This window comes from Silurus aristotelis (assembly GCF_946808225.1).
Source record: "Silurus aristotelis genome assembly, chromosome: 22".
NCBI classification, from domain to species: Eukaryota; Metazoa; Chordata; class Actinopteri; order Siluriformes; family Siluridae; genus Silurus; species Silurus aristotelis.
Window position 1 is genome coordinate 14,146,430 of NC_139595.1, and position 26,438 is coordinate 14,172,867.

The window sequence follows — 26,438 nt, forward strand, 5'->3', positions numbered from 1 at the left end:
ACAAACTACAAAAAACAAACAAAAAAGGTAGGGCAGCATGTTAACCTCTATCATCATAGCGGCATGAGAGCAACAATCTACCAAATGTCTCCTTTGGTATTTTATGTAATAACAGCAAGTCATGATTTTGCACACTGGGGCTTTGCCTGTCCAGCCTCCTACTGCATTGGAGCTTGGGTATATTTGCCCTTAAGAAATAGAGGTCGACCGATTCTTTGGCACCAATAGTTGATTGCTGGAAATATCCGTTGCTGCAGCTGCTGAGAAAGTCAGCTGTAATTACAAGAGTGGCCTCTAGAGGCAAATCCTGACACCATGTGATAGATTATATTCATCACCTATAATTGTATTATATTTAAAAACAATTAATACATTTATTAAACCAAGCACATTTTCTATGATTCAGTATTGTTACCATTAGTTTTGTAATAAGTTTAGTATTATTTTTACATGGTGTAATTTTTTTTCTCCAGTATTCATTTTAAAAATAATCGGTTGATTCATTGGTTATCAGCAAATACACTCCAACATATGCCATCAGTCTACCTCTATTAAATTCCCCATGTAGCTGCTACTTTTACAGAACACGAAGTGTAGATGCATACTTAAAACAGAACACAGGTTTAATAAGCAGTTTTTCTGTCTGTGCAGAATCAGGCTCAGACACAGAAACTCCTAAATCATGACACGGTCATGATCCATAAAATGACCAAAGAAATTTTAACATGCAAATGCAGGTCATACAACACTGACATTCTAAAGAAGTCAATTATGGAGGCTGGCAGTTCCTCCAAATTTAAATATTCATAGAAGCTTAACTTGAGGAGAAGGAAAGTGTCAGCACTTTCAAGGCTTTTTCTTTCTAATGGCTTCTTAATAGAGCTGCCACATAAAGCAATTTTTTTACTATTGAAAACTTGTGACCTTGTGTTTTATACAAAAGAACAAAGGTTGGGATAAATTCATCCAATCTGTAGGAATGTTGTTTTAAATTAAAGATAGTCATCATGAAGATTATTTTAGCAATTATTTTTATTAACAAATTTAATTAAGCTCCAATATGGCTGATGCATTAAGGTCTCTGCCCACTTATTTTACCTTCTAATATTAGAGACGATGATAAATGCATGTGTGTGTATAGCTTAAATTAAACAAATTCTTAAATACAATTTTAACAAACATGTGATCTAATAAAATTGTAATGAAATTGAGGGATTTTTTTTTATTCTCTTTTGTAAACATTGTCGGATGGTGGAATGGAGGAAGCCAAAGTAAAAATTGACAATGTCATAGGACCTCTGTAAGAACGAACCTTTATACGATCACGACCTGTTTGTCCCATATTGTGTGTAAGAAACCTGCTAATAAAGACGTACACTATTAAATATTTTATTGTTCATATTAATCCACGTGAAACATTTTGGTTCCGAGGTTTGAACGAGAAAAAAAAAAAAAAAACATTCGCCAGCTTTTCGCTAAAAAAGCTTCGAGCTGCAAAACTCAGGTTCGTGTTTCATTGCTGCTGCTTGATGAACAAGCGCAATTTGGAAATTGAAACCATTCCTTTAGAAAACATTTCGCTTCAGAAATATCAAGGTTGAGACTCCGTGAAGCAGCGAGAAATGAGAAAGTTTGCACTGATCAGCATGTGCTAAAGCTTTAGAATCACACTGGTGATCAGACAAGCCTGTATTTCAGGTTCATCAGACGGGATTGGGCGACACGACCGGGTGACTCGGGAAGCGCCGATTACTGAAGTGAGCCGGGCTTTGGGTTCATTGGATTTCTCTGAAAGCCCTCTTTTCTACAAATTTCACCTTGTGTTTCCTCTTGAACCTGAAGAAACAAATAGGAAAGAACACTTTTCAATACTGAACCAATAACTAAAACGACAAATGTCCCGTTAATCACTTGTGTTAGCTACAAGCAGGGAAAAATCGCTTACTCCAGGCTATAAACACAGATCGAGATGCTTCATTTTCAAATCAGTATTTAGAGTTAGTCCTTTTCGGAGCAACACTATTTTCAGTTTGTCTATCTGACAGTACAAGTCAACCAGACATGACAAGTAATTAACTTGTGCATCAGTTAAATCAGTACGGAGTCTAAATTATTCAGAAAACGTATGTATATAACTTGGTTTGGTTGAACTTTTAAAGTCAACTGTTCAAGTCTTCGTCCTCCTTGTAGCACCTTGTAACACCTCAATAGCAACCTTACCCAGTTCCAGCAGACACTCCAACACTGTCGAAGATAGGATCAGCAGGATACCTGCTATTTCTACTGTACTATCACTATAAAGCAATAAAAGCATCTTACTTGGCCCTCTCTCTCGGTTCGATCAGGTTCCTCTTCTGTAAGCTCTTAAAGCGATCCTTAAGTACGCTGCCCTCTGGCTGCAGGAACAGAGAAATACAGGATTAGTAGTGGAACTCTAACGTGAGCTCGGTGTGCGTGTGTACCCGTTTCTCAGCGGCTACACATACTTTTAGTGTGCGGAGAGATCCGGCCAGTTCATCGCTTAACTGCACCTCCAGATCAGGAGCCTGGAACCTGAAGTGAGAAACACACACACATCAAACACAAGGCATCACATCAACATTCAGACTATGGCCATTTCAATAACCCACAATATCAATGTCTTCAGGGATGCAGGAACCATTTTTTTCTTTAGATCAGGCCCATGTTTCCACTGGTCAGACAGCAAAACTATGACGTGGGCGTGTCCGATTATTCACTAAAATACCCATATAGACCTCGGTTTTACCTCTGCCTTTCGATACAAAGTTAAATCTCACAAGTTGCCATAGTAACTATTATGCACAGAAGGAGAAAAATTAGCTCTGTGCCTCAGACTTCCTAAAGATTATTGTAGTCAGCACAGTGCCTATTTTTCCTCCTTGACTTAAAAGTGCTAAAATAAACCTCATTTCTAACAATAGGGTTTTACACATGTACATTACAGCACAGGGAAATTTTTCCTTTGGATTTCACAGCTATTTTAAAAACTCCTGGAGGAGAGAAACTTAAGGGCCTTGCTCAAGGGCCCATATGTTGCAGGCTGCTTGAAGATCAATTTACAAATAATTTTAATAGTAAAGAAAATAAAGAAGAACATTTCTGGGTCAACTTATTCACCATTTTCTCCCGTCCAATATCAGGGGAAATTTGCGAAAATAATTGACAAAATTAATAGGCATAAAAACTTTTTAATAAAAACTAAATTTTTGATGGACCACATTTCTGTGCATCCCTACTTCTTTTGCCACAGTTACTTGTTATTTTATAAACAGTTTGACCCGTCATGGTAGATATCATCAGGGTGTATAAGACCAAAACCAAGGTTTGAGAAGCTATTTTAATTGTCAGAGTGCCATTTTATTTTTGGCAGGTGGGACAAATTTGAACATGATATTTCACATATTTCCATGGATGCTGGATGGATGTTAGGAAGTAAAGGCCCAGTTAAGAACAGTTAAGGCCTGGAGTTCATCCATGTTTATTGTGCTTTTCACAATAGACTTGCCTCAAAGCAGCTTTACAGAATGTAAGGATTATAAAACGAAATTCACTTATTTATTTGGTTTTATCCGCGATGAACAAGCCTGGGGACGACTCTGGAAAGGAAAAACTCCCTTGGATGGTATTGGGAAGAAACCTTGAGAGGAGCTGGTTACAGAACGAACGGTTTAAGTCATGGCAGTGACGAGCTATGACTGTCTTGTTTTCTTTCTTAAATGAAATGTTTTAAAAGCATGGGCACGATAAAGTGGAATACGCAACACTGGAGAAGGACTAAATAGCAGGGATGTGAAAACATTATGGAACCCTAATGAACATCTATGGAGAGACCTGAAATTGTCTGTCCACTGACCGTCCCATCCAATTTAAAAGGATTTGCCATGAAGAATGAAATTGATCAAAAGTGTGTCAATACACAGGAGGAGGGAAAAAACTTGACGCTAATACATTTTTTCCTTCTTTACACAGTTGCTATAGAAGTGACTGTTTAGAGTCTAGTAATCAATATGAACTAGTAGCCAATCAGAATTAAGGATGCTATAATTGTCACAGTTTAAGCAAAAATAAATAGAATTTCAGGTGCATTATTCATTTTATATAAGTTTTAACCAAGATGGAAAAGAAACCAGAGCAGACACTGCTTCAGTCTAACGCCTGTGCAAAGACACCGCTGTGTTCCAAATGACCTGGTGAACCAAGTAAGTGCTTCTTCTAGAACATGTCTAACTATAAAAAAAAAAAAGGGAAAGAGGTTCTAAATGAACGCTAACCGTAGCTTGCCCAGACGGCGAGGAAGTGTTTTCTCTGCCTCCTGTTTTGCTTTCCGCTTTGTCTGTCTCCCCATGGTCCTCAGCTCCCTCTTCTTCAGATCTGCACCGATGGAGCGCAGCTGGAACAGCTGCTGTTGGCTGTTCAGCATCTTTCTCGCTGCCTTCTTTCGCAGCTCCTGTTACAAAGATGGAGACAGAAAGCAGGGATCAGGACAAGATGCATAAATCAAAAAGCTTTATTTTTATTTGTTTATATCAGCTGTCTTTTCTTTTCTCAATACCTTCAGCCTCTCTGCTTTCTCCTTCTTCCTTTGTCGCTCCGTTTTTTTCTCCGGCTGCGCCATCGGTCCGACAGCCGTGTCTTTGGAATCCTCCCCTGGGGCCCCTGTCTCTTCCCGCTCATCTTCCTCGATCAGACCTTCGACCTGTTCGTTAAACCTGCTCTCCTGCACAAACATACAATATAGTCATGAATGTTTTTAGGAAATTTATGATGTGAATCAATTCAATAATTTCCATTGTATTCTTTAGTACTATTATCTGAAATAAAACCTAAAACAATGAGACATGCGAGTAGAGGAAAATTAGTTACAGCCCATTCTGATACATTAAATTCCTCTAATTGCACACCATTTTGCCAACAATAACTATGTAATGAACAAATGAATTTTTATCCATTTAGTGTTCAGTTAATGTAACACTATTAAACTAAAAAAGGGTAAAGGAAGAAATATCGTATTTATACTAATTTTTTAAACTTGAAGCAAAAAAGTAAACTGCAATTTACCCTTAAATTTTATTATTTATGAATAAATAAATCTATAATTAGTCTCATATGTAGACTCTCGACTGATTTTATGGATACCGATAGCTAGGTTGGATCGTACTTGCCAATAACTGATCAATCGATCAACAAAGAAAAAAAAAATTCTTACTGAACCATTTTATTATAGCAAAAAAAGCAGCACTGAAAATGTGCTAAATTGAATAAACGAGCATATTAGGTCAATAAATATTTAAGGAAAATAACGTTTGTTAAAACAAAGAAAGTAACATTGCAAATAAATAAAAACTAAAAAGAAATATATAATAAAAAAAGAACAGTTAAAAAAAAAACAGCATTTGCAATCAGTGATTCGCCTCTAGAGGCTGTTCTTTGCACTGTATAACGCAACCCGGAAAAATCGGTTTGGATTTTTGATGATGAATCTCGACCTCCACTCATTACAGCACACTTTAATCTAATAGTGCAACAGGTTTGTAAATCCCATCAATATCCCCCATATAATGCAAGCATTTAAAATGCCTCCCACTTTTCTAAATACCCCGTGCGGTTTAAAGTGACACTTGTGCGTTTTTCAACACGGCTATTCAAAAAGTGTCTTGCTGGCACAGATAGATGTCGAATGGTTTTACCTCAGTGGCGATGTCGTTTTTATTTATTGCCACCTTTCTTTCCAGCTTCTCTTCAGCCTTCACCTTTTTCACCTCAGCCTCATGAGCCTCCAGCAGCAATGCCTTGAAGAGTAGAATAAACACACAGGCACACAGTTACACTATTAACATGACCACATTAAACAGGAAAAAAAAATCATCTTTGGCAGATTATGAATGCTACATTAACCTATTCAATTTTCATATTTATTTGTAGAGCACATTTAATACTTGACATTATCTCTGTAAAGCTTCTGTGAGCCAAAGAGGTTATAAAGTTGTCTGGGATCCAGCGTCCACTACTGGATAAAACCGGTGCAGTCACATACTGCTTTTTGGTGCTAGCGTTTGTATTACAGTTCCTACTACATTCTAGCCTTTAAACCCCGTGATACTGGATTTTAGTTAATCTAGATTAATAAATACTTTAATAATTAATTAATAATAAATACTTTACATCCTTGTTCATAGTTCTCTCTTTTGCACATTGTACTGTATGTTATACAGTAGGTTTACTGGTCGGCACTATTTTGTGTCCCACACTGTGTGCTGCGCTAGCTATATATAGTTGAAATGACAAAAATCTTTTTGACTTGAATTTAGAATGTAAATCAGAGGACTTGCAGTGAAACGTTTAAAAAAAAAAAAAAATCCTCCTGCATAAACCCGGTAAAGGACTTTCCAGTTTGTTTCATAGCTCATGTGCCATCAAATGGAGGATTACATGTTTAACAGTTTTCCACTTTTACAAATCCACCATGACCATTTGGTAAGAATAAGGAAGGCTTAAAAGTGCATTAATAAAACAATAAAAAAAAAATAGTGTACTGAATCTAAGCTTCCTTAAAGGTGTCAATCCATTACATTGGTGGAACAATTTTGCTCACACGTTGAGTTTTATTAAATTTTTCTGGCTCCATGCATATCCCACATCAAAAGTATGGTGAACTTTTGACAAAAGTATCAGTAAGAGCATTGAAGTACCTGGTGAGAAAGGAAATCGGGATTGTAGGAGCCCCCTGGGGCGATGACTTCGATAGCAGGAAGGGTGGAGGGCTTCTCATTCAGCTTTTCTGGTCTCTGGAGGAAGTCAAAAAGGAGGGAATGATCGACAGGGGCGTTATTTTTACAGAATAAAAGTAGTCAAAAGGCTGCTGATACATACAGATTTACATTACGTGTTTAAATACTGCTTAACGCTACAAGATTTGAGCCACTTGCTATCAGTTGGTTTGAATACAAAATGCTCATTTATCAACAATCATGTGCCATTTGTATTTTATTTTTGCTCTTCTGAACAAACAATCGAGTTTGAGATTCTGACTTGATGCTAGATGCCTGGGCTCAGATTTACTAATCATTGTTGTAACCTTTTTTCTCACCTTAACCAGCTTCTTCTTGGTCTGCTCCAGGTAGTAGGGGTCTGCAGTGTCAGGGCCTGTAAACCAGATAGATGAGACTGGTTAACAATCACACTGCTTACACTACAGGTCTCAATAGGTTATATACTGTATATAATATACAGGCTATTACAATATGCTTTAAATAAAAATGTGAAAAAAGGGAAGCGTTTAATAAATTTGCGACTATGCAGGAATAAAAAGCGATGAGGAATCGTTTTAGAACTAGCTGGTGTCGTCATCGTCCAACCCCCCTGCCCGACACACACTCACAACCATCAGCTGACTATAAAAAGAGACTTCAAAATAAAACGCCGCCTACTCACTGCCTTCGCTCCACAGATCGTAGAAGTTTCTTCTTGGATCCTTGCTGTTTAACGGTTTCTCTTTAGCTGGCATTTGTTTCGTCTTGCGGAGCAGCAGGAGCTTTTCTCGGCGTGGCAGCACACCCATGGCAGCCAGCCTCTCTGCCTTCCCGGCAACGCGCCGGAGCTTCTTGGCATTGGGACGCTGGTATGCCAAGATACTGTGCAAGAAATTAAAAATAAAAAAAGGAAAAGGATATAATTCCAATCATCCATGACTTCAGAGTTCCTACCTGGGCTTCAATTTCTTCCATTGTGTACCTCAAAGGGATCTTGATAAAATTATGAGCAAGCAGGATTGTAGTGTGTTATATTATGGGATAGGTTTTGGCTAACATCAGTGATTTAGAGAGACTGACTTCATTTGTAATGTATTTAATTTACATTAGATACTGTAATTTTACCTAGTCTATCAAGTTCCATAAAAACCAAACATGGGACTTGGCCCATCACTAAAGCATTTATTCATTAAATAGAACAGCGAACATCAATTATCCAGGTCATGGACATGACCAAGTGGGATCTCTTTGAGGCACATTTTTGGCAGATCGCGTATATGCGACAAGATCCAAGTCTAAACAAATCAATACACCATGTGTCACAATAAAGAAAATTGGTGTCCCACATGAAAACCAAAGCGCATCAAGAGCTCTAATGAAAAACCAGCAGCCCTCAGATCCTAGACGAGCGTTCACACAACAGCTCTCCAGGTCCCAACGAGCGTCTTCACATTCCCAAAGAAATACTGGGAGCGCAAGGATGAAATCATCACAGGGCTTCATGTAACTGGTGCGGAGCACTCATGACCCAAACGGGTGCCTATTTCAGGTGATTTAAGACGACGGAGACTTGCTCAGCATGCACTCACTCTTTAGGTGCCTGAACATGGGAATCCGGCTGCAGGATCAGATCTATCCGGAGCGGCTTTGAGCGGTTATTCTTCTTAACGGCATCTGGGATCAGAAAAAACTAGTGAGACGTCAGATATTTCCGATAACTGCTAGTTATAACCACAATTCTTTAACAAAACTAAGAGCAATTCAAAAACGGTGTTAATGTAGTGTATGAGGATAAAACACTTTAAAGAAGAATGTATCTATGTTTATAAAAACAAAAACAAACAAAAAACCCTCAGATTAGTATACATTTGTACACTGTAGAAAGAATTGAGATCATGGAGATATTCGATTATACGATCACTCATATGATTGTGACATATAAATAAAAGGAAAGTGCAATAAGAGCTCTTGCAAACACAATAAAAACCAAGCAGCCCTCAGATCCTGGACGAGCGTTTACACAACAGCTCTCCAGGTCCCAAAGAGTGTCTTCACATTCCCAAAGAAATACTGGGAGCGCAAGGATGAAATCATCACAGGGCTTGATGCGGTTAGAGCCCTCGAGATCCATTAGACCCCAGACTTCGCAATTGTACTTGCGAGTCCGACACAATGGATGCATTTCAGGTGACTTAAGATGACAAAGAGCCCAGTTTGCACTTTAGTTGCCTGATGTGGGAATTTACCTGACTTTGGGGTGCTTTTCTTCTCTCCAGTGTCCACAAAGAAGAGACTTTCGTCCGGTTTGTCCGCGATCAGACCTCTGCGGGTAGACAGAGAGAGGAAAATTAGGCAAAAAAAATTGTGGTACAGACAAAAAGGTAGATGAGGAAGAGTAAACCCGAGAGTCAATTTGGTGACTTGAAGTAATGTTCAATATTGCTTCAAAATATTTGGTTGCTTAGGAAAGCAAATTAATACATCCAGTGCATGTCAAATGTTTTTCCTTGCTCATATTCAACAAACTGTCATTTAAAATGGTTCCACTTTCATCAAATGGACACCGTTGGCAATAACAGTAGGTTAAATATGTAAACCAGGCCAACTGCTCTGGGAAGAACCGGATAGGCATAAAGAAATCACCAACTAATGAAAAATGTGAAGTAATGAACCTTTGGCATGTATTACAAAGTATTGCAGCTGAATGTCTGAAGAAACCAGGCTGCCAAGAGTGTGTCAATCCGTTATCAATGCTAAAGGGGGATTTTTAATGGGAGTAAAGTTGAACATCTGGACATTTCAATATTTGTTTGGCCAAAGCCAATCTTCATAGCATTGCATGGCTCATAAAGACTAGGTGTTTCCATAATTCTGAAAAACACTGTATAATAGCAGTTTGAATGAGAAGGAAGGTTGTAGCTTAGTGGTTCAGGCATTGGACTATGGATCACCAAGCTGCTACTCATCTAGAGACGTACCAGCGCCAATTGGATCCCACCTCATGTGGAGTTTGGACACTGGACCTCCTTGAGTGTTTAAAGGCTCTGGCATGGAGAAGCTGGTGTTGGATTAATGATGATCGCAAACGTTGAACTATTTTATGAGTTGCTCAGTAGCTCCTAGTTTTATAACCACAAATGACTGTAGAAGATTCTAGAAAGGCCATTACTCAATCTTACATTCCAGTGCTCATGTTAGTTCTCACTCTCTAGTGTTCTGTATTGTTTAAAGATTTATAATCACACTCTTAATGTCACCCAAATGAGGATGGATTCCACTTGAGTCTGGTTCCTCTCAAGGTTTCTTCATAACATCTAAGGGAGTTTTTCCTTGCCACAGTCACCATGGCTGCTCATCAGGGATAAATACACACTGTTCACCTTAACTGTTAAATTCTGTAAAACTGCTTTGAGACGATGTCTGTTGTGAAAAGCGCTATAGAAATAAACTTGACTTGCTACTACTGGGCCCTTGAGCAAGGCCTTAATCCTCTGCTCAAGTTGTAAGTCGCTCTGGATAAGGGTGTCTGCTAAAACGCCATAAATGTCAAACCTTATAAAATTTATTAAGGAATTAAAATGTAGTGAATGTCTCTTTCCTTTTGAACCCTTTCACCAACTGATAACACACAAAAAAAAAATAATCACCTCAACCACGAATAAGCAAAGACGGGTTGCTGAATTTATACAACTCTTTACTAAACGGTGGTTTTGAAGACGTTTTGAGAACTTGCGCTGTATTATATTGCTTCATAAAACATTTAAAACTGCATAACATTGTTTTATACAACATTTAAAACAACTAGCGAAGAACATTAGCGTGTTAAACTAGCTTTTCCAGGTGAATGTTCTGAGAAACCAGACTGCCAAGAGTGGTATTCATGCTAAAGGAGGGTTTTTAAAGGAAATAAAGTTGAACATTTAGAAATTTGTCAATCTTTATAGCATTAAATTATCAGGTATATGAACATGAACATATGTATGTCTCTCAAGAAGACTAGGTGTTTCTATACTTCTGAGAAAAACACTGTATAAGCAGTCTAAACGTTACAATATTTAATATATACCATTAAAAGAAAGTGATTTTTCCTTTTCTAAACCTTTTTACCAACTTATAACACCTCAGCTAGGAATATGTAAAGAAGGGTTGTTGTATTAACGTATAATTGTGTATATAATTGTGTAAAATTGTATAAAAATTGTATATCACGTGGTTTTAATGTTATAAGGACTTATGGTGCATTCCATTGTTTTATACAACACACTAAAAGGGAACTACGATATTTATAATACTGTAAGTTTTATGCATTCAATTTATTCATCAAAAACAAATCCAAACTTCTACCACGTGAACAATCGACCAGCGTCGCTTTTAAACCACGTGACCAGAAGTCTCTCTGGCACGTGGGACGCATGAAGAGTTTTAATCAGCGTGGGGGTTTCAACTTAAATCCATAACACAATCCAATATCGTTTTGATTAAATAGTATTTTATTACATTTCGTATTCAAATATTGAATAAAGTCTCCCAGTCTCCGTTGAGAGAGGCGATGTGTGAAAACTCACCCTGTGGCTCTTTCTTGGAGTCTTACGTCCTCCAGAAACTCCTCGACATCCTGGATATCGCTGTACTTGTTCCAGTTCTTTTTCTTGTTTTTGTTGACGCGCTTTCGACGCTTGAGGCTTGCACTTCCATCCTCACCAGGATTTGATGTTAAAGGTAAAAAGCCAGGCTGAGACGCTGCCACGCGTTTGTGTTTCCTCGCAGCCGCCATGTTGCCGATGGGGGGGAGGGGGCGGGGCTAGAGCGAAGGGGTGGAGCGATACTTCCGGCTTTATTCGAGTCAAAAGAGAATAATTCAATTATTTGTGAATAATCTAATCAAAAGAAGACAGAAACATATATGTATATATATTACGTGTAATCCACCATTATGAGGTACCAAGAACGAAAATAAATAAGGAAAATAAAGAATAATATATTAGCACCCCTGAACAGTAGGTGGCGCTCATTCACTCATTCACTCTCTCTTACTTTCCTTTCGATGTCTCAAAGGCAGAATTTAAAATTTACCACTAAGTCCCTATAAAGGGACACTAAACAGGCGTTATGATAATTGAACTGTGAGCCCTATGCAGTCTTCCCTTCTTGATTTTGGATTAGATCGGTGACGAGGAAGGGAAGAAGGTGGGTTTTTTCTCCCACGTGTAAGTGAAAGTTGTGTTCGAGTTTGCAAAGAAGAAATCAGTAAATAAACAGTGTAAGCAGGCAAAGCATCCATTTTGCATCTGTAACCTCTGGGATTAGGCTGGAGAGTGAGTTTAAAATTAATCAGATCGCACTTGGTGTGTATAGTCAGATCAGATCAGCCTGTTTTATATATATATATATATATATATATATATATATATATATATATATATATATATATATATATATGTCAGATTAGATTAGATCAACCTGCTTGCTGTTTATTGTCAGATCAGATCTGCCTACTTGGTGTGTACAGTCAATTCAGATCAGTCTGCTTTGTGTGTATAGCCAGATTTGATCAGATCAGCCTGCTTGGTGTGTATAGTCAGATTAGATTAGATCAGACTGCTTGGTGTGTATAGTCGGATTAGATCAGATCAGACTGCTTGGTGTGTATAGTCGGATTAGATCAGATCAGCCTGCTTGGTGTGTATAGTCAGATCAGATCAGCCTGCTTGGTGTTTATAGCCAGATTTGATCAGATCAGCCTGCTTGGTGTGTATAGTCAGATTAGATTAGATCAGACTGATTGGTGTGTATAGTCGGATTAGATCAGATCAGACTGCTTGGTGTGTATAGTCGGATTAGATCAGATCAGCCTGCTTGGTGTGTATAGTCAGATTAGATCAGATCAGCCTGCTTGGTGTGTATAGTCAGATTAGATCAGATCAGCCTGCTTTTTGTGTAAAGTCAGATTAGATCAGATCAGCCTGCTTGGTGTGTACAGTTAGATTAGATCAGATCAGACTGCTTGGTGTGTATAGTTCAATGGGAAACAATATTTGAAAACACTATTGGCTCATTTCTTTCTTCATCTATCCTCACTGACAGTTTCAAAGCCAATGGCAGGAAGATGAGTCTGTTACTGAATGACCTGCTGCTGTGCTGCCGAGGACTGGAGAATGACAAGGCCACCGAGAGGAAGGTACTGAGATTTCTTTTCTCCTCCCAACTCAGAGATTTTTGCCTCAGCTATCTGATTCACTGATTTGTTGTTATTACAAAAGTATGAATTACATTTCATTGTCATTTATGGCATTTCGCAGGAATTCATTTCTGTTGGAATTCGGAAGCCCAGATACGAGTTGTATTTAAAATAAATTTTTTGCCGTCTTTAAGATTATTTCATTAATTCCGTTTCATATTTTATGTAATTATTTCTTGTAATCCTGTACCCATCCAGTCTGTGTCCAATCAAATGGTCCATGAAGCACATCAGTCCCATCCCTGTCAACAAAAGGGGTGGGAACAAATCACTCTGCAATGATCAATAGTTAGCATTAAACATGGGTTGTTTGTGAACATTTTTCATCCTATTCTATGACAAACAATAACTTGTTTGTATGTGCGCTTGTTATCCGTCCAAAATCTACATCCTGTGTAAACGTTCAACCTTTGTATTGTAATGTACAGTGTAATATACAGCAAATGTATGCAAGTTGTGTGAACTGGAAAGTGAATGAGCATTTTGTTAGATTTGTGTTAGAAAGTTAGATTGTAAAATAACTTTCTTGTTTATGGGAGCAGTGTTATTTGTTTTTATCATTGACTAGTGTTAAACAAAAGGACCCACTGCTGAACAGCACGCCTCAACAATGAAGGAACTAAAATTAATGGATATTCAGTGGCATCCGAATTATGATGGGTTTCCTTCTGAGTCTGGTTTCTCTTAAGGTCTCTTCCTTAGGGAGTTTTTACTTGACATTCCTGCCATTGGTTTCGCTCATAGGGATAAACTTATAAGCACTAACTCACATAAATTATCATTTGTTTTCTTATTTATCTCTATAAAGCTGGTTTGGGGCAATGTCTATTGTTAAAAGCACTATACAAAAAACTGAACTGAACAAAAGCTAAGTTAGCAAATAAAAGCGAAGTACCGAAGCAGCTTTTTATAATTAAAACAATATTATGAATATAACTTAAAATGTATAATACAAGTTTATCCCTAATGAGCGAGCCAATGGTGGCAGTGGCAAGGAAAAACGTCCTGGGATATATGAGGAAGAAACCTTAAGAGGAACCAGACTCAAAAGGGAACCCATCCTCATCTGGTTGACACGGAATGTCCACTGATTACAGTTCCATCATTGTTGAGATTATCATCTGTTTACTGCAATGCAAACATTCTGAATGGCAACTGTAGTCCTAAGCCATAATATCCGACTTTTTATATTAATTACAGTTAGAGAAGTGAAGAAAAGAGTGCAGGCAGGGTGGAGTGGGTGGAGAAGATTGATAGCAATAGTGATTTATGATAGAAGGGTATCTGTTAGAGTGAAAGGGGAAGTTTATAGGACTGTGAAACCTGCGATGTTGTATGGTTTAGAGACAGTGGCGTTGAGTAAAAGACACGAGGTGGAGCTGAAGGTATCAGAGCTGAAGATGTTGAGGTTTTCGTTGGGAGTGACAACAGGATTAGAAATTAGTTTATTAGAGGAACGTTTGCGCATGCAGGACATTTTGGAGACAAGGTGAGGGAGGCGCGATTGAGATGGTTTGGACATGTGTAGAGGAGGGACATGGTGTATATCGGTAGGAGAATGCTGAGGATGGAGCTTTTGGGAAGGAGGAAAAGAGGAAGGCCAAGGAGGAGGTTTATGAATGAGGTGATGGAAGACATGCAGGTAGTTGGTTTGAAAGAGGCAGATGTAGAGGACAGGGTTTATGGAGACGGATGATCCGCGGTGGTGACCCCTAATGGGAGAAGCCGAAAGAAGAAGACAGTTCAATTCATCTTCATGGTTTAACCCTGCTCTGTAACTTCATGGTTCATTAAATTGTTGATGTGGAATGAGCAGCAAGTGATCTCCAATTGAGAAAAGCTCCATCCAGAGATGCTGTAGGGTATCAGGATGAATCGAGTAGGTACAGAAAAAAGAAAGTGACAGGATCTTTTGTATCTTAGGAGCAGGCTTAAATTAAAGAGGTGGGGGAACAAGGAGAGAAAACAAAAACATTATTAGCTGTCTTTATTATTACATAATATAAGCATACTGTGCAGTGTGATAAGAGAGCAAGTAAGGACTCTGGCAAGACTAACTATTGCAGCATAACTAAAAGGGAGAGCCAGAAAGTCATGAGGGATCTCTGGTATATGAGACAGCCCACCACACCACTGTCAACAATCTTGAGTAAACACCTGAAAGTAGGTGGACGACAGCATCCAATCATCCTAGTTCACTTAAACACTATATAACCATGTTTCCTTCCAGATCTACTCCATTGCCTAATAAAAACCTCTTGACTAATCAAATAATTTTAAATCCAGACTTTGTCTCAAACACTATTTGGAAGGCTGTTTTATAACTGTGGGGCTTTTAAGAGAAAGCTCTGCCCTCTGCTGAAAGTAGTGCATGACAGTTGAGTTCTCTATTTGGGAAGAAGGGAATGAAAATGAGTGAGAGAATTCAGAAACTGACTCATATCCTGTGTTGGAGAGAAGAGGCTTTGAAGAACAATTCATAACAAAGGTTACACCACTGTAGTGTTTTGTAAAACAGTGGTTTATTTATTATTTTACTGTTCATTTGTCACTCATTTATTGTATGATCATAATTAGGAGAACAGAGAACTGGCCGTCATGTCTATTCGCCATTATGTTTATTATATTAAAATCTACAGTATAAAATATAAGAAACAACTAAAAACTACATTAAATTTATAAATAAAAAAATCGAATCAAGATCAATAGTATATCAACGTACATTATGTACAGAACATTTTCACAGGGTTTACTGTCAATGTCCTCAAACTAACTTCTGAGGTAAACGCCATAAAATGTTTTCGGTTTTGCTCATTTTCTTTTTGACAACTTTTGCTGAGGAGAAACTTCTCTCTTTTTCTTTCATTTTGCATTACAATATGTAAAATAGTTCTCTGGGGAGTGTATATTGATTTTACACTCGAAATCAGTGCATTATGAGTACAAATGAGTGAACGTATGTAGGAAATGAAGTTCAGAATTTAGTCACCGCTACAAAATGGCCAACACCTCATAGTGCACTATATAGGAGATGGTGGTTTCCTACACAGTGAAAGTCAGACTAATGATAGGATATTGACTCATTGAAGAAAAGCTAACCTAGAATATGAAGAGGTTAAAAAACTAGCAATGAGAAATCCTGTATAGCTGAAAACAAGCTGTGTTTAAACATTTGGTATCTTTTGTAGCCTGTTTGCTAAATCACCAGTGTTCATATTTGAACAAGTTCTTTTTATAACATTTCCTGGCTTCCTGTTTCCTATGCAACTAGTCAACATGCACAATGAAAACAGGCCAATATAATGAATATTTTGGATCATGTCTTTCTCTGAGAATTTACAAATGAATTAAAGAAAGATTCACAAAACCAGCAATTCTTATTAAATAATGAAAAACAAACCAGAACAATGATCGGCATTGTTGAGAAGCATTACGACGAACAAGGTTATCCAAAAATTGGATTATTGTTGACTCGAATTTTGCTAAATGTTTTATTATGCCTTAATCAATTCTATTATTTTTTATCTCCCTCAGTACTTCCTTGTGCATCTCGTTCGTCCTATTTTCTCTATATTTCACCAACGCATATAAACATCTGACTAAATGTGCTAGTTGAACATCATATTACAGATTTAGTAAAGATGTTAAAAGCTGTTGTAGTAAAGAGCGCTACTCTTCTGGAAAGGCTTTACTCTTTTGGAGAATGGACGCGCAATCATTTAGCCACTAGTGCATTAATGAGCTCAGGGGAGGACGTCTTGGGTGTAGGTTTCATTTCATCACAAAGGTTTTCTTTGGGGGTTGAACTTAGGGCTCTGTGAAGGACATACATTTTTCCAATCAAATCTGTTGCAAACCATGTTTTCATTAAGCTTGCCTTGTGCCCAGAGGTCTTATCATGGTGGAACATGTTCAGACCTTTCAGATGTAGTGAAGGGAAACTGTAAAGCTACAGCATTCGATTTAACATTCAATACAACATTTTAGAAAACGGTGTGTTTTCCACTGCACAGCATTAGGGTGCGATTGTCCACCACCATCCCATCACCACCAAGCTGCCACTGCTGTGACTTGAGCAAGGCCTTTAACCTTTAACCAGACGAGGCAGTAGGAAACGCTTGCTATTTTTTCACATACACATAAATGACATATTTCTCCCACACAGAAGGAAGCTGATCGTCTTAGGAGGCTTCTCCGGGATCCTGATACTGTGCGAGAGCTTGACAGCGTGTCCACCAGCAGAGCCTCGAGAGGCAGCACCCAGCTCACATGGGATGCCGTGTTCAGGTGTGTGATGCCGATCACCCAAGTAATCGGATGTCATCTGGGTGTGCACAATGCTTAAATCATGATCACTGATGTGCATTGTAACTAATCTCACCCCAGGTTCCTGAAGAAGTACCTGCAGAAAGAGACTGAGCTAATGCAGTCGAGCAAAGCGAAAGTCACGGCTGCCACTCAGACCAACCGGCAAAAGAAGATGCAGGAGATTAGCAGCCTGATGAAATTTTTTGTCCGATGTGCCAACAAACGTAAGCCTTGGGCCGTGCTTGTTCACTGGTTGCAAAAGGTTTACAAAAGGTCATATTTTCTGTTACTGTGGCGTGAAAACATGAAATATTTGAATGCCAATATTTAGTAGTGTTTTATTGTTGGCGGGCTTTACTTTGGCCTTAATTTGGCAACTGAACAGAAATGCAACATGACAGTTAAATGCAAACAAAGCAAAGTTATTAAGAGCCAATGCACATTCGAAAGCTTTCAGACATAGCAAACTAGCTAAACCAGTGGTTTAGTGAGAGCTAAACCATCTCTGACAGTGGAATCTCAAAGCATTCTATGGCCTTTCTTTGGCAGCTGACAGGGAAATGCAAACAAATGAATGTTAAGTAACTATGTTCTAATACCTGATTAGAATACTAATAACTAATTCACAAACAAGAACTTCCAGACAAAGCAAAATAGCAAGTGAGAGCTAACCAGTCTTTAAAAATAGAATCTCAAAGCAATTAGCCTAGCGAATGAAATTTAAAGTAGCATGGCACGAGCTAACCTAGTGAGGGGGCACCTTGGGAGTAAATGCTAGTGAAACCTAGTGAGTTCATGTTGACCTAGTACAAGAGTACAAGATGACCTGTCCAGCAGAGAGTAAAACAAGCTAACCTAGCAAATGAAAGCTAATATTTATCTTTGTGAATGACCATAAACTAGCAAGTGAGAGCTAGCATTATGAGATATGCGTTAAACCATCATCTCCGCTTTCAACATTTAGCTGTTCAAATGGATTAGCAGGCTAGGAGTCACAGCTAATCAGACTTAAATGGTGATTAAAAGGTCACGTGTCAGCTCAGTTCCTCTGGTGTTTAAACTGTGATTTCTTCACACTTTTGTCATGTATTTATAATTCAGCCATTGCTAAATGTTCACTTAAGAGGAGTTTATTGAGCATGGGCAGGACCTATTTGAAAGTTGAACCTGTTCGAGGTAAAATTATTAATCTTACCAAATAAAACTTCGCATTAATGAATGGATTCACATGTATTGTGTCTATATGCAGTCATTTTTGTGTTCAACATCTCCATTTTGCCGTCCTCTAGGGGGTCCCAAGTTAAAGTGTGCAGATTTGCTGGCTCACGTGGTGGAGGTTCTGCAGAACTCCTTTAGTTGTGCTGCGTACGGAGAGGACTACAGCAGCATGCTGCTCAAAAACATTTTTTCTGTCCGCAAGTACTGGTGTGAGATTACTCAGCAGCAGTGGCACTGTAAGTGTAACTCTTTATACTATCCACAGGGTGAATAGAGGCTACAGTAAGCGTGCATTCACGTTAGGCAGAAGCAGATCACGTGATGAAATTTTTTCCAGCATCATCTAAATTGCTATCCAAATAAGACATGATTTTCCCTAGTTCATTCAGCTTGCATTTATGTGATTAGGAGTGGGCCATATGATAAAAATGTCATATTAAAGTATAAAGTAAGGCATTTCTAAGACACTTGTTAGCAGAGACATGCAGTAAAGGGACATTCCAATAATAAAAAAATTTTATGAAATGGGAAATTTTAAATATTTTTTTAAACAAAGCTTTTGCTCTCTGATCTATGCTATAAATGCCATTTATCTAAATTCTGATCAGATTTATTGTCAAAATTTGCAATTTGCAGAGTTCCCGGGAATATTTTCCTGCAAGGCGCAATGACGCTGAATCCGAGAGCTCTGCCTCACTTCGGGTTGCGCAATCAACATCTGTGCCAGATGACAAGGAATTCAAACAATATAATTGTAGTGGGAATGTTAGCTTCAAAAGATGGCAACAAATCAAGGCGATAAAAAAAAAAAAAAAAGGAAAAACACACAAACCAACTTATTTGAACACTTCAGTAATCAGCTTTACCTACCAAACGATAATAAAAAAAGTCAATATGCTGCAAGATTCTTGCCAGTCACAACACAGCTTTTTTTAAATGTGTGTGCTAACCTTAAGGATCGTTCCATTTTCTTTAGTAGCTAATACGGAGTTACCAGACATATAAAATGTAGTTCACTGAAATTTGCTCCCAAAGTACAGGATTTAGATGGATAATCCTTAAAAAAAAAAAGGCCGGGGTTGACTTTTTTGTTTTGTCATTTTGTTGTCCAGGTCTGCTGGATGTGTACTGTGGGCTTTTCACTGCATCCAAATCCATAAACCGGGTTTTAGTGAGCAGAATCATTCACACCGTAATTCAAGGTTGCTGCCTGCAGACTGACGGCTTGTCGCACACCCTCTTCAGCTTTTTTGCAAGAGCGCTAAACAATGCCAGGTACGAAAGAAACCGTATATGCCGTATAGGCTCACTGATGCACCGATCTAACAGACAAGCTACAAATTGCTGAAGAAGTTAATGCTGTTTATGCTTGATTCAAGATGTTATTTTTAGGACTTTGGTAAGGACCAGCGATGTTGTATGATTTAGAGACAGTGGTGTTGAGTAAAAGACAGGAGTTGGAGCTGGAGGTAGCAGAGCTGAAGATGTTGAGATTTTCATTGGGAGTGACGAAGATGGACAGGATTAGAAACCAGTTTATTAAAGGGAATTCTACATGTAGGACGTTTTGGAGACAAGGTCAGGGAGGTGGAATTGAGATGGTTTGGACATGTGCAGAGGAGGGACATGGGGAATATCAGTAGAAGAATGCTGAGGATGGAGCCACCAGGAAGGAGGAAAAGAGGAAGGCCAAGGAGGAGGTTTATGGATGTGGTGAGGGAAGACATGCAGATAGTTGGGTTGAAAGAGGCAGATGGAGAGGACAGGGGGGTATGGATACGGATGATCTGCTGTTGGGAAAAAATAGGCAAAGGGGTTATGGTGGTCTCAGGCTTTTGGACCCTACTGGATAATTTGATCCCGCAAAGCTGTGATAATTTAAAATGTTTTGCCACCTCACAGTTAAAATATGGAAAGGCTGTTCTCTCTGGAGAGAATAACAGCCCTGACACTAATTCCTGTAACAAAGTGTTGGAGATATTTGAACAGGATCTTGAGCCTTCTTGCATGCAGACTATTTTATGCTTCAAGTTTATATATTTTCGTGTTTTTTTTTTTTTTTTTTTTTTTAATTTTTATTATTTCATCCACCCTGAAAGCATTTTTCTATGGTGCTAAATGACATAATTTTGTAAATATAAACAATATAGAAACTGAATATTAGGAAAAAAAGTACTTTAAAAACTACATTAGGGAATATGTTTTCCATGTAAAAGGAAATTGTTATAAGAACTATTTTTGTTAATGTAAAAATTGTAAAAAGGCAAAATTGTTGGTATGCCAGAAGATGTAAAGATACAAGCTAAAATCTCTATATATTTCATCTCTCTCTCTCTATATATATATATATATATATATATATATATAGATACATACATACATTCATTCATTCATTTTCTCCCGCTTATCCGTAATTCGGGTCGCGGGGGTAGCAGTCTAAGCAGGCCCCCGCCTTCGACTGCTGCCCAATCCTCACAGCACCGTCCCTTACGGTCCCTCCTGCAGGTGGTGAGCCCACGGGAAGGCGGCCCTACGTCACGGACCTTGATATTTCCCTCGTAAGGGACCCCCGGAGCATAGAGGGTTAAGGGCCTTGCTCAAGGGCCCAAGAGTGGCAGCTTGGCGATACCGGGGCTTGAACCCCAGACCTTCCGATCGGCAACCCAGCGCCTTAACCGCTGGAGCCACCACTCCCCCATATATATATATATATATATATATATATATATATATATATATATATATATATATATATATATATATATATATATATATATATATATATATATTTAGGTTGAAGGCACATACTGCAGTTTAACTCCCAGAATATTCCACTCTAACATTCATTGGTCATGATCTTTTTTTTTTTTTCAGAACAGAGAGACAGCTGCAGGTGCTGGAGCACCTGATCTCCGCCCTGAACGTGTTCCTGCGCTCTGTGGCAATGAACCGCAGGAGACGTGTGTGCAGCCTGGGAGAAGAACTGCTTCCTTCCATCCTGCACGTGTGGAGCCAGATGAGGCCCAGCTCCAGTCTGAAAGAGGAAATGGTGGAGTTCTTCAACTTGCAGCTCAGCGTTCATCATCCCAAAGGAGCCAAGACAGTGGAGACAGGTGAGGATTCTGCTCAAAACATACAACACAACATAGAACTGCATACATCCTCACTATCCTCTGTAGGTGCAGTTTCCATACCAGGCAGTGATGCAACTGCTAAGGATGCTCTCAATGGTCCCTCTGTAGAACATGATCAGGATGGGGGGAGGGAGATGAGCCTTCCTCAGCCTTCTTAGAAAGTAAAGATGCTGCTGGGCAGGGAAAAATGTTGCCATTTAATGTTTTATTATTGTTGTGTGCAATAAAAGGTGGTATTCGAGACTAGTGTTACAACAGACCAACAGATCACACAGCACAAGACTGCACGCACAGTCACAAGGAGCACTGGCCTGCATAACACAGTGTGTCAAAGACATTATCCTGTGCAGCTGGTGCTATTGTGACCATGTGCGTTACCACGTATGCTATACTGACCACGTGTGCACTCTGTCACCGAGCTCTCCTCACACGTGAGGTTTTTCTGCCAGAAACAACATGATCTCATTTACGCACCCACCCTACTCGCAAGATTTGACTCCTGCAGACTTGGTCGTTTTCCGGAGCTCAAATGTCGCCGAAAGTGCTTGACATGCTTGGGAAAGAAGTGGACATGTTCCAGGACATATTGTGTCAGGAACGCTGGGAGCACTGCATTGCTGTGGTGCAAGGGGACTATTTTGAAGGTGATAGTGTGTAAATGTAGATAAATAAAGTACTTTTTTTTGTAAACAGATCCAGTGTTAAAACCTTTTAAATCCACCTCATATTAGGCCAGACTGCAGATCTGACATCAGTGGTGGACAGTAACAAGTTCTTACTGTACATAAGTAGCTTTTTTGTGTATATGTACTTTACTGAAGTGTTTCCATTTGGGGAGACTTTTTACTTGAACTTCACTACATTTCCAAGTCAAATATCTTAATTTTTTACTCTACATTTTGTGATATCAGTCGTTTCTTTGACGAGTGGATAAAATTGAACTTGTCGAACATTCAGCAAGCCACCAATCAGGGTCTTTTCACATAAACTCAGTTGATTAAGCAAAAATCTTGTGACCAAAAATTATAACATTTTTGCCATAATAAATCATAGTACTTTGGATAGTTAAGTACATTTGAAGGCAAATACTTTTGAAAGTTTAAAGAGAGCAATTTTGCTTTTAGTGCAGTAATATTCTGTATAAAACAGAGCCTACTTTAACACAAGTACATCATTTGTGTACCTCATCCACCACTGTCTGACACACAGATGCCTTCCAGATACTGTCGCAATCATACAAAACTTTATACACTAACAATTCAAACATTTCTGCATTTCAGTGTACATAAAAATCAGGTCTTTTCTTGTTAGCAGTGTTATCACCTGTATGTGCGTGTCGGTCCAGGTGCCCACGCAGAGGACTGGGCGAAATGGCAGAGTCTCCTCTACAACCTGTACGAGGCTCTCGTTGCAGAGATCAGCCAGATTGGCAGTCGAGGAAAGTATGCCACAGGTTCTCGTCATATCGCTGTCAAAGAAAACCTCATTGAACTGACAGCAGACATCTGCCACCAGGTGATGAATGGAGATTTATTATTTCAAATTAATAGCGTCTTGTTGGTTTATCCGTGAAAGAACCGATCCGAGTTGTCGGCTTTTTACAGCACAAGTAAATGTTGAGTTGTGCTAGCTAGATAACATTGGGTATTTTTTTTTTAAATATGTGTCTTTGTTTAGTTGTTCAGTTGCCATGATTTACGTGTTGTGAGGGACGGGACACAGAGCAGCAAGCGACGGCGTATGGATCTCGGCTGGGAAATCCTAAGGGATCACCTACAGCCCCATCACAGTGACTTCGACATGATACCTTGGTAATTATTTATGAAGGAATATAGCAATCACATTTGCGAAATAATATTCGTAATTTAAAAGCCTGATCAAATAGTGACTTTCCAAGACTGAACATTTTCCATGGGAATTACTGGAAATAAACTGGGAATTTACAAAATGGCAGGTTAGCCTATAACAGGGAACTTAAATGAGTAGAAACCAGATTTAATGGGTTTTCAGCTGAATTTCTACAGGGTTTAAGGTTATTGAGGCCGTACCCCCTACATGCACTGTACATTCCTCCATAAAATAACAGATCATTTCTTGAAATCCTGCACATAAAAGAATGTCAAAAAATGTCCATCCTGGTGAGTATTCACTTAAATGACATAAATATTAGAAGAAAATCTAAGTTTAAAACTTTCTTGTGCTGTGTAAGATATTGTGCACCAAAATAATACTACAATTAAACCAAAGTCATTTATTAAATCTGTATAATTTTACACGCATGCATTATTACCAAACTATATATTCGTTTGTATATTATACAGATATCAGTTTCCCCAAATTTCGATTTCATTCCTATAAATTACCATAAATTCCTGGTTTGTTTCTCATTTGGAATATTTCCAAAAATTCCCAAGATGAAGTTCCCATGCAAAGTTTACGGAAATTTACTGACCCTTTGCAACCCTAATGTTTACACCCGAATAATGAGACTTTTTTTTTTCTTCAATTCTGCATCTCCAGGCTACAGGTGACAGCTGCCCTGGCCTCAAAATACCCCTCCATGCTTCCTACCCATGAACTGTCCCCTTTGCTGTCTCTGCTGTGCCAGCTGCTGGGTGAGCAGCAGCGAAGAGGAGAAAGGGGCCTGTACGTGCTGCGCTGCCTGAAGCAGGTGGCTTTGTGCCAGGCCAAAATCTCAGGAAAGAGCCAGGCTCTGCCAGCAGAGCTAGGTCGGATTTGGGCCAGAGTGTGGGCGCTGGCGGTGCGAGGCGTCAGTTCAGCACACACCCAGGATCTGTGCCTAGAGCTATTACAAACCCTGGTGCAGTGCCACCTCGTGCCCGTCGACAGAGAGTTCTGGAAGCTCTTCTCTGGTGCCGTGTGTAAACCATCTGTGTGAGTTGGTTCGGAAATCGTCCCTGCCGAAAGCCTTCCGTTATCTTTATCAATATTTTTATAAAGACCAAGAGAAAGTATTAGACGGGAGATGGATAGTGAAATGAACGTGATATTTTGCTGTCTTAATTCAATTCATACACACACACACGCGCACACACACACACACAATTATTTGTGGTGTTTGATATAGGCTATGCTGACTGGCCACTTTATTAGGAACATGAGCAATTCGCCATATACAGCTACAGCAAAGAAAAATCTAACTGGTTGAATTGGCCAGGAAATCTATGGTAACTCATTTAACCACTACTTACAACAGTGGTGAACAGAAAAGCACAACATATACATGTGTGTATATTACAGCAACAGTCCACTTCTTTTAGCGGATTGGAGTTGACCTGGATGTTATGAATGATTGGCATGATTAGTGCTGCATATTGTGTTCAAACATTAGAATCTTATCAGTACACTTTAGTTTTTTTTTTATTTTCGCAGTGTTTCAGCTCTCAGTCTCACCGAGGCCTTGTCTCACTGTTCGGTTCCGAAGAGCGTATACAGCAGCGAGTGTCCGTCATCCGCGTTGCTGGATGCAGGTTCTCCGCCCTCGCTAAAGGAAGCGATCATTGATTGGCTGCTTATGAATGAGCAGAGTGATGAGATGGAAGAGAGCATCAGGCTTCACCCTATCATTTGCAGGTCCTTATATCTTGAATTGAATTTCTCTGTGCTTTAACCACCTGTGTGTATACATGTTGTGCATCTCCGTAACGGAGGTCCGATGCAATTCGCATCTCGATGCATAGTCAACAATACAATACATTACAGATATATATAATGCAGCTACTGATGCTTCAATCATTCATCACTGTTATGATGCAGTGTAATCGGATTTCAATTCGATTCAACACAATGCGATTCATTGCAATACGATGGTGCAATGGTAAAAATATGATGGTATTCAATTCGATATGGTACAGATAGTTCGCTACGGTTTCTTTGGTTCAGACAAATCTTTTTCTGACTTCTAAACAGGCCTTTATAGTGCAAAAAAGAAAAAAGATTTAATATTTCTAGGGGTGTAACAATTCCTTGAGTAACTCGAATAATTGGATGATGACAATTAATGCTTTGTTAAGTCCACTGAACTGAACATGGAGCACTGTGTTTCCCACGTACCGTTATTACTGACAGGTAACACAGAAAACTGTGCAGAATGAAAAATGGATTCTGGGAGAATACGGCGAAGGGGCGAGGAGAAGATTCAGGCCAATAGAAAACACCAGAAAGTTTCCAAACTTTGGCGTCATTTCAAACTAAAACATAAAGAAAACACCGTACAGTGCGGATACCGTTTTTGAAAGTAATTTTTTAGCTTTTTATTTATATACAGTGCATTTAAAAAGTCCCCCCGCAGTGGCCGTGTAGAGCAGGTAGTTGAGCGCCTTTTTAAAGCTGTAGATAAAAAAAATTTGAAGCAGCTTTTCCGGATACAAGAAAACCACGTTGCGATACTGAGAAAGATTTCACGAATAAAAAGGATGTTTTATTTAATATATCGAAGAAAAACAAATGACGTTCATTTTAAGAATCCTGTCTTTTTTTTGTATTGCTCTTTAATAAAGAAAAAGTACCGTAATTTCCGGACTACTAAACGCACCCAAATATAAGCCGCACCCACTGAATTTTACAAAGATTTGAACATAAATAAGCTGCACCTGTCTATAAGCCGCAGGTGTCTACATTGCAACTAATGAACTTTACACAGGCTTTAATGAAAGACAGTGCCTGTAACATGGCTTGTATCTAAACAGTAGTCTACCAAGAAAGTCATTGTTCACTGTCTTCCTTCTTCCTTTCACAACAATTTCTTTT

The 26,438-nt window shown here is 38.9% G+C and overlaps 2 protein-coding genes across 4 annotated transcripts in view; one reads left to right on the forward strand and one right to left on the reverse strand.

Annotated features, from left to right (window-relative positions):
- Positions 1–1,373: 1,373 nt before the first annotated feature.
- Positions 1,374–11,584, reverse strand: nop53 (NOP53 ribosome biogenesis factor). The gene is made up of 12 exons (XM_083525892.1): positions 11,336–11,584; positions 9,017–9,093; positions 8,360–8,444; positions 7,453–7,652; positions 7,109–7,164; positions 6,711–6,806; positions 5,709–5,810; positions 4,574–4,738; positions 4,293–4,468; positions 2,487–2,553; positions 2,320–2,396; positions 1,374–1,836 (listed from the first exon to the last, which is right to left on the reverse strand). The coding sequence occupies exons 1-12, from the start codon at positions 11,542–11,544 to the stop codon at positions 1,776–1,778; spliced, it is 1,371 nt and encodes a 456-aa protein (XP_083382018.1). The 5' UTR covers positions 11,545–11,584; the 3' UTR covers positions 1,374–1,775.
- A 352-nt stretch (positions 11,585–11,936) lies between these two features.
- Positions 11,937–26,438, forward strand: part of atm (ATM serine/threonine kinase) — a 67,304-nt gene continuing 52,802 nt past the window's right edge. Inside the window, exons 1-11 of one of the 3 annotated variants that reach the window (XM_083525400.1) lie at positions 11,937–12,085; positions 12,855–12,948; positions 17,174–17,295; positions 17,395–17,540; positions 18,606–18,770; positions 19,647–19,809; positions 21,409–21,647; positions 23,014–23,183; positions 23,346–23,479; positions 24,189–24,563; positions 25,062–25,262. In XM_083525400.1, the coding sequence (XP_083381526.1) occupies positions 12,877–12,948; positions 17,174–17,295; positions 17,395–17,540; positions 18,606–18,770; positions 19,647–19,809; positions 21,409–21,647; positions 23,014–23,183; positions 23,346–23,479; positions 24,189–24,563; positions 25,062–25,262 (1,787 nt within the window). In that variant the 5' untranslated portion in view covers positions 11,937–12,085; positions 12,855–12,876. The remainder of the gene's footprint in view (positions 12,086–12,854; positions 12,949–17,173; positions 17,296–17,394; positions 17,541–18,605; positions 18,771–19,646; positions 19,810–21,408; positions 21,648–23,013; positions 23,184–23,345; positions 23,480–24,188; positions 24,564–25,061; positions 25,263–26,438) is intronic. The other 2 variants (XM_083525402.1, XM_083525401.1) reach the window with 2 other exon arrangements.

Excerpts from the sequence above, each read along its gene's own strand:
- nop53 (XM_083525892.1), bottom strand. The coding sequence starts at position 11,544 with ATGGCGGCTGCGAGGAAACACAAACGCGTGGCAGCGTCTCAGCCTGGC. Across the intron at positions 6,807-7,108 it reads CCAAGAAGAAGCTGGTTAAG|AGACCAGAAAAGCTGAATGA; the intron begins GTGAGAAAAAAG and ends GACTTCCTCCAG. Across the intron at positions 4,739-5,708 it reads AAAACGACATCGCCACTGAG|GAGAGCAGGTTTAACGAACA; the intron begins GTAAAACCATTC and ends ATGTTTGTGCAG.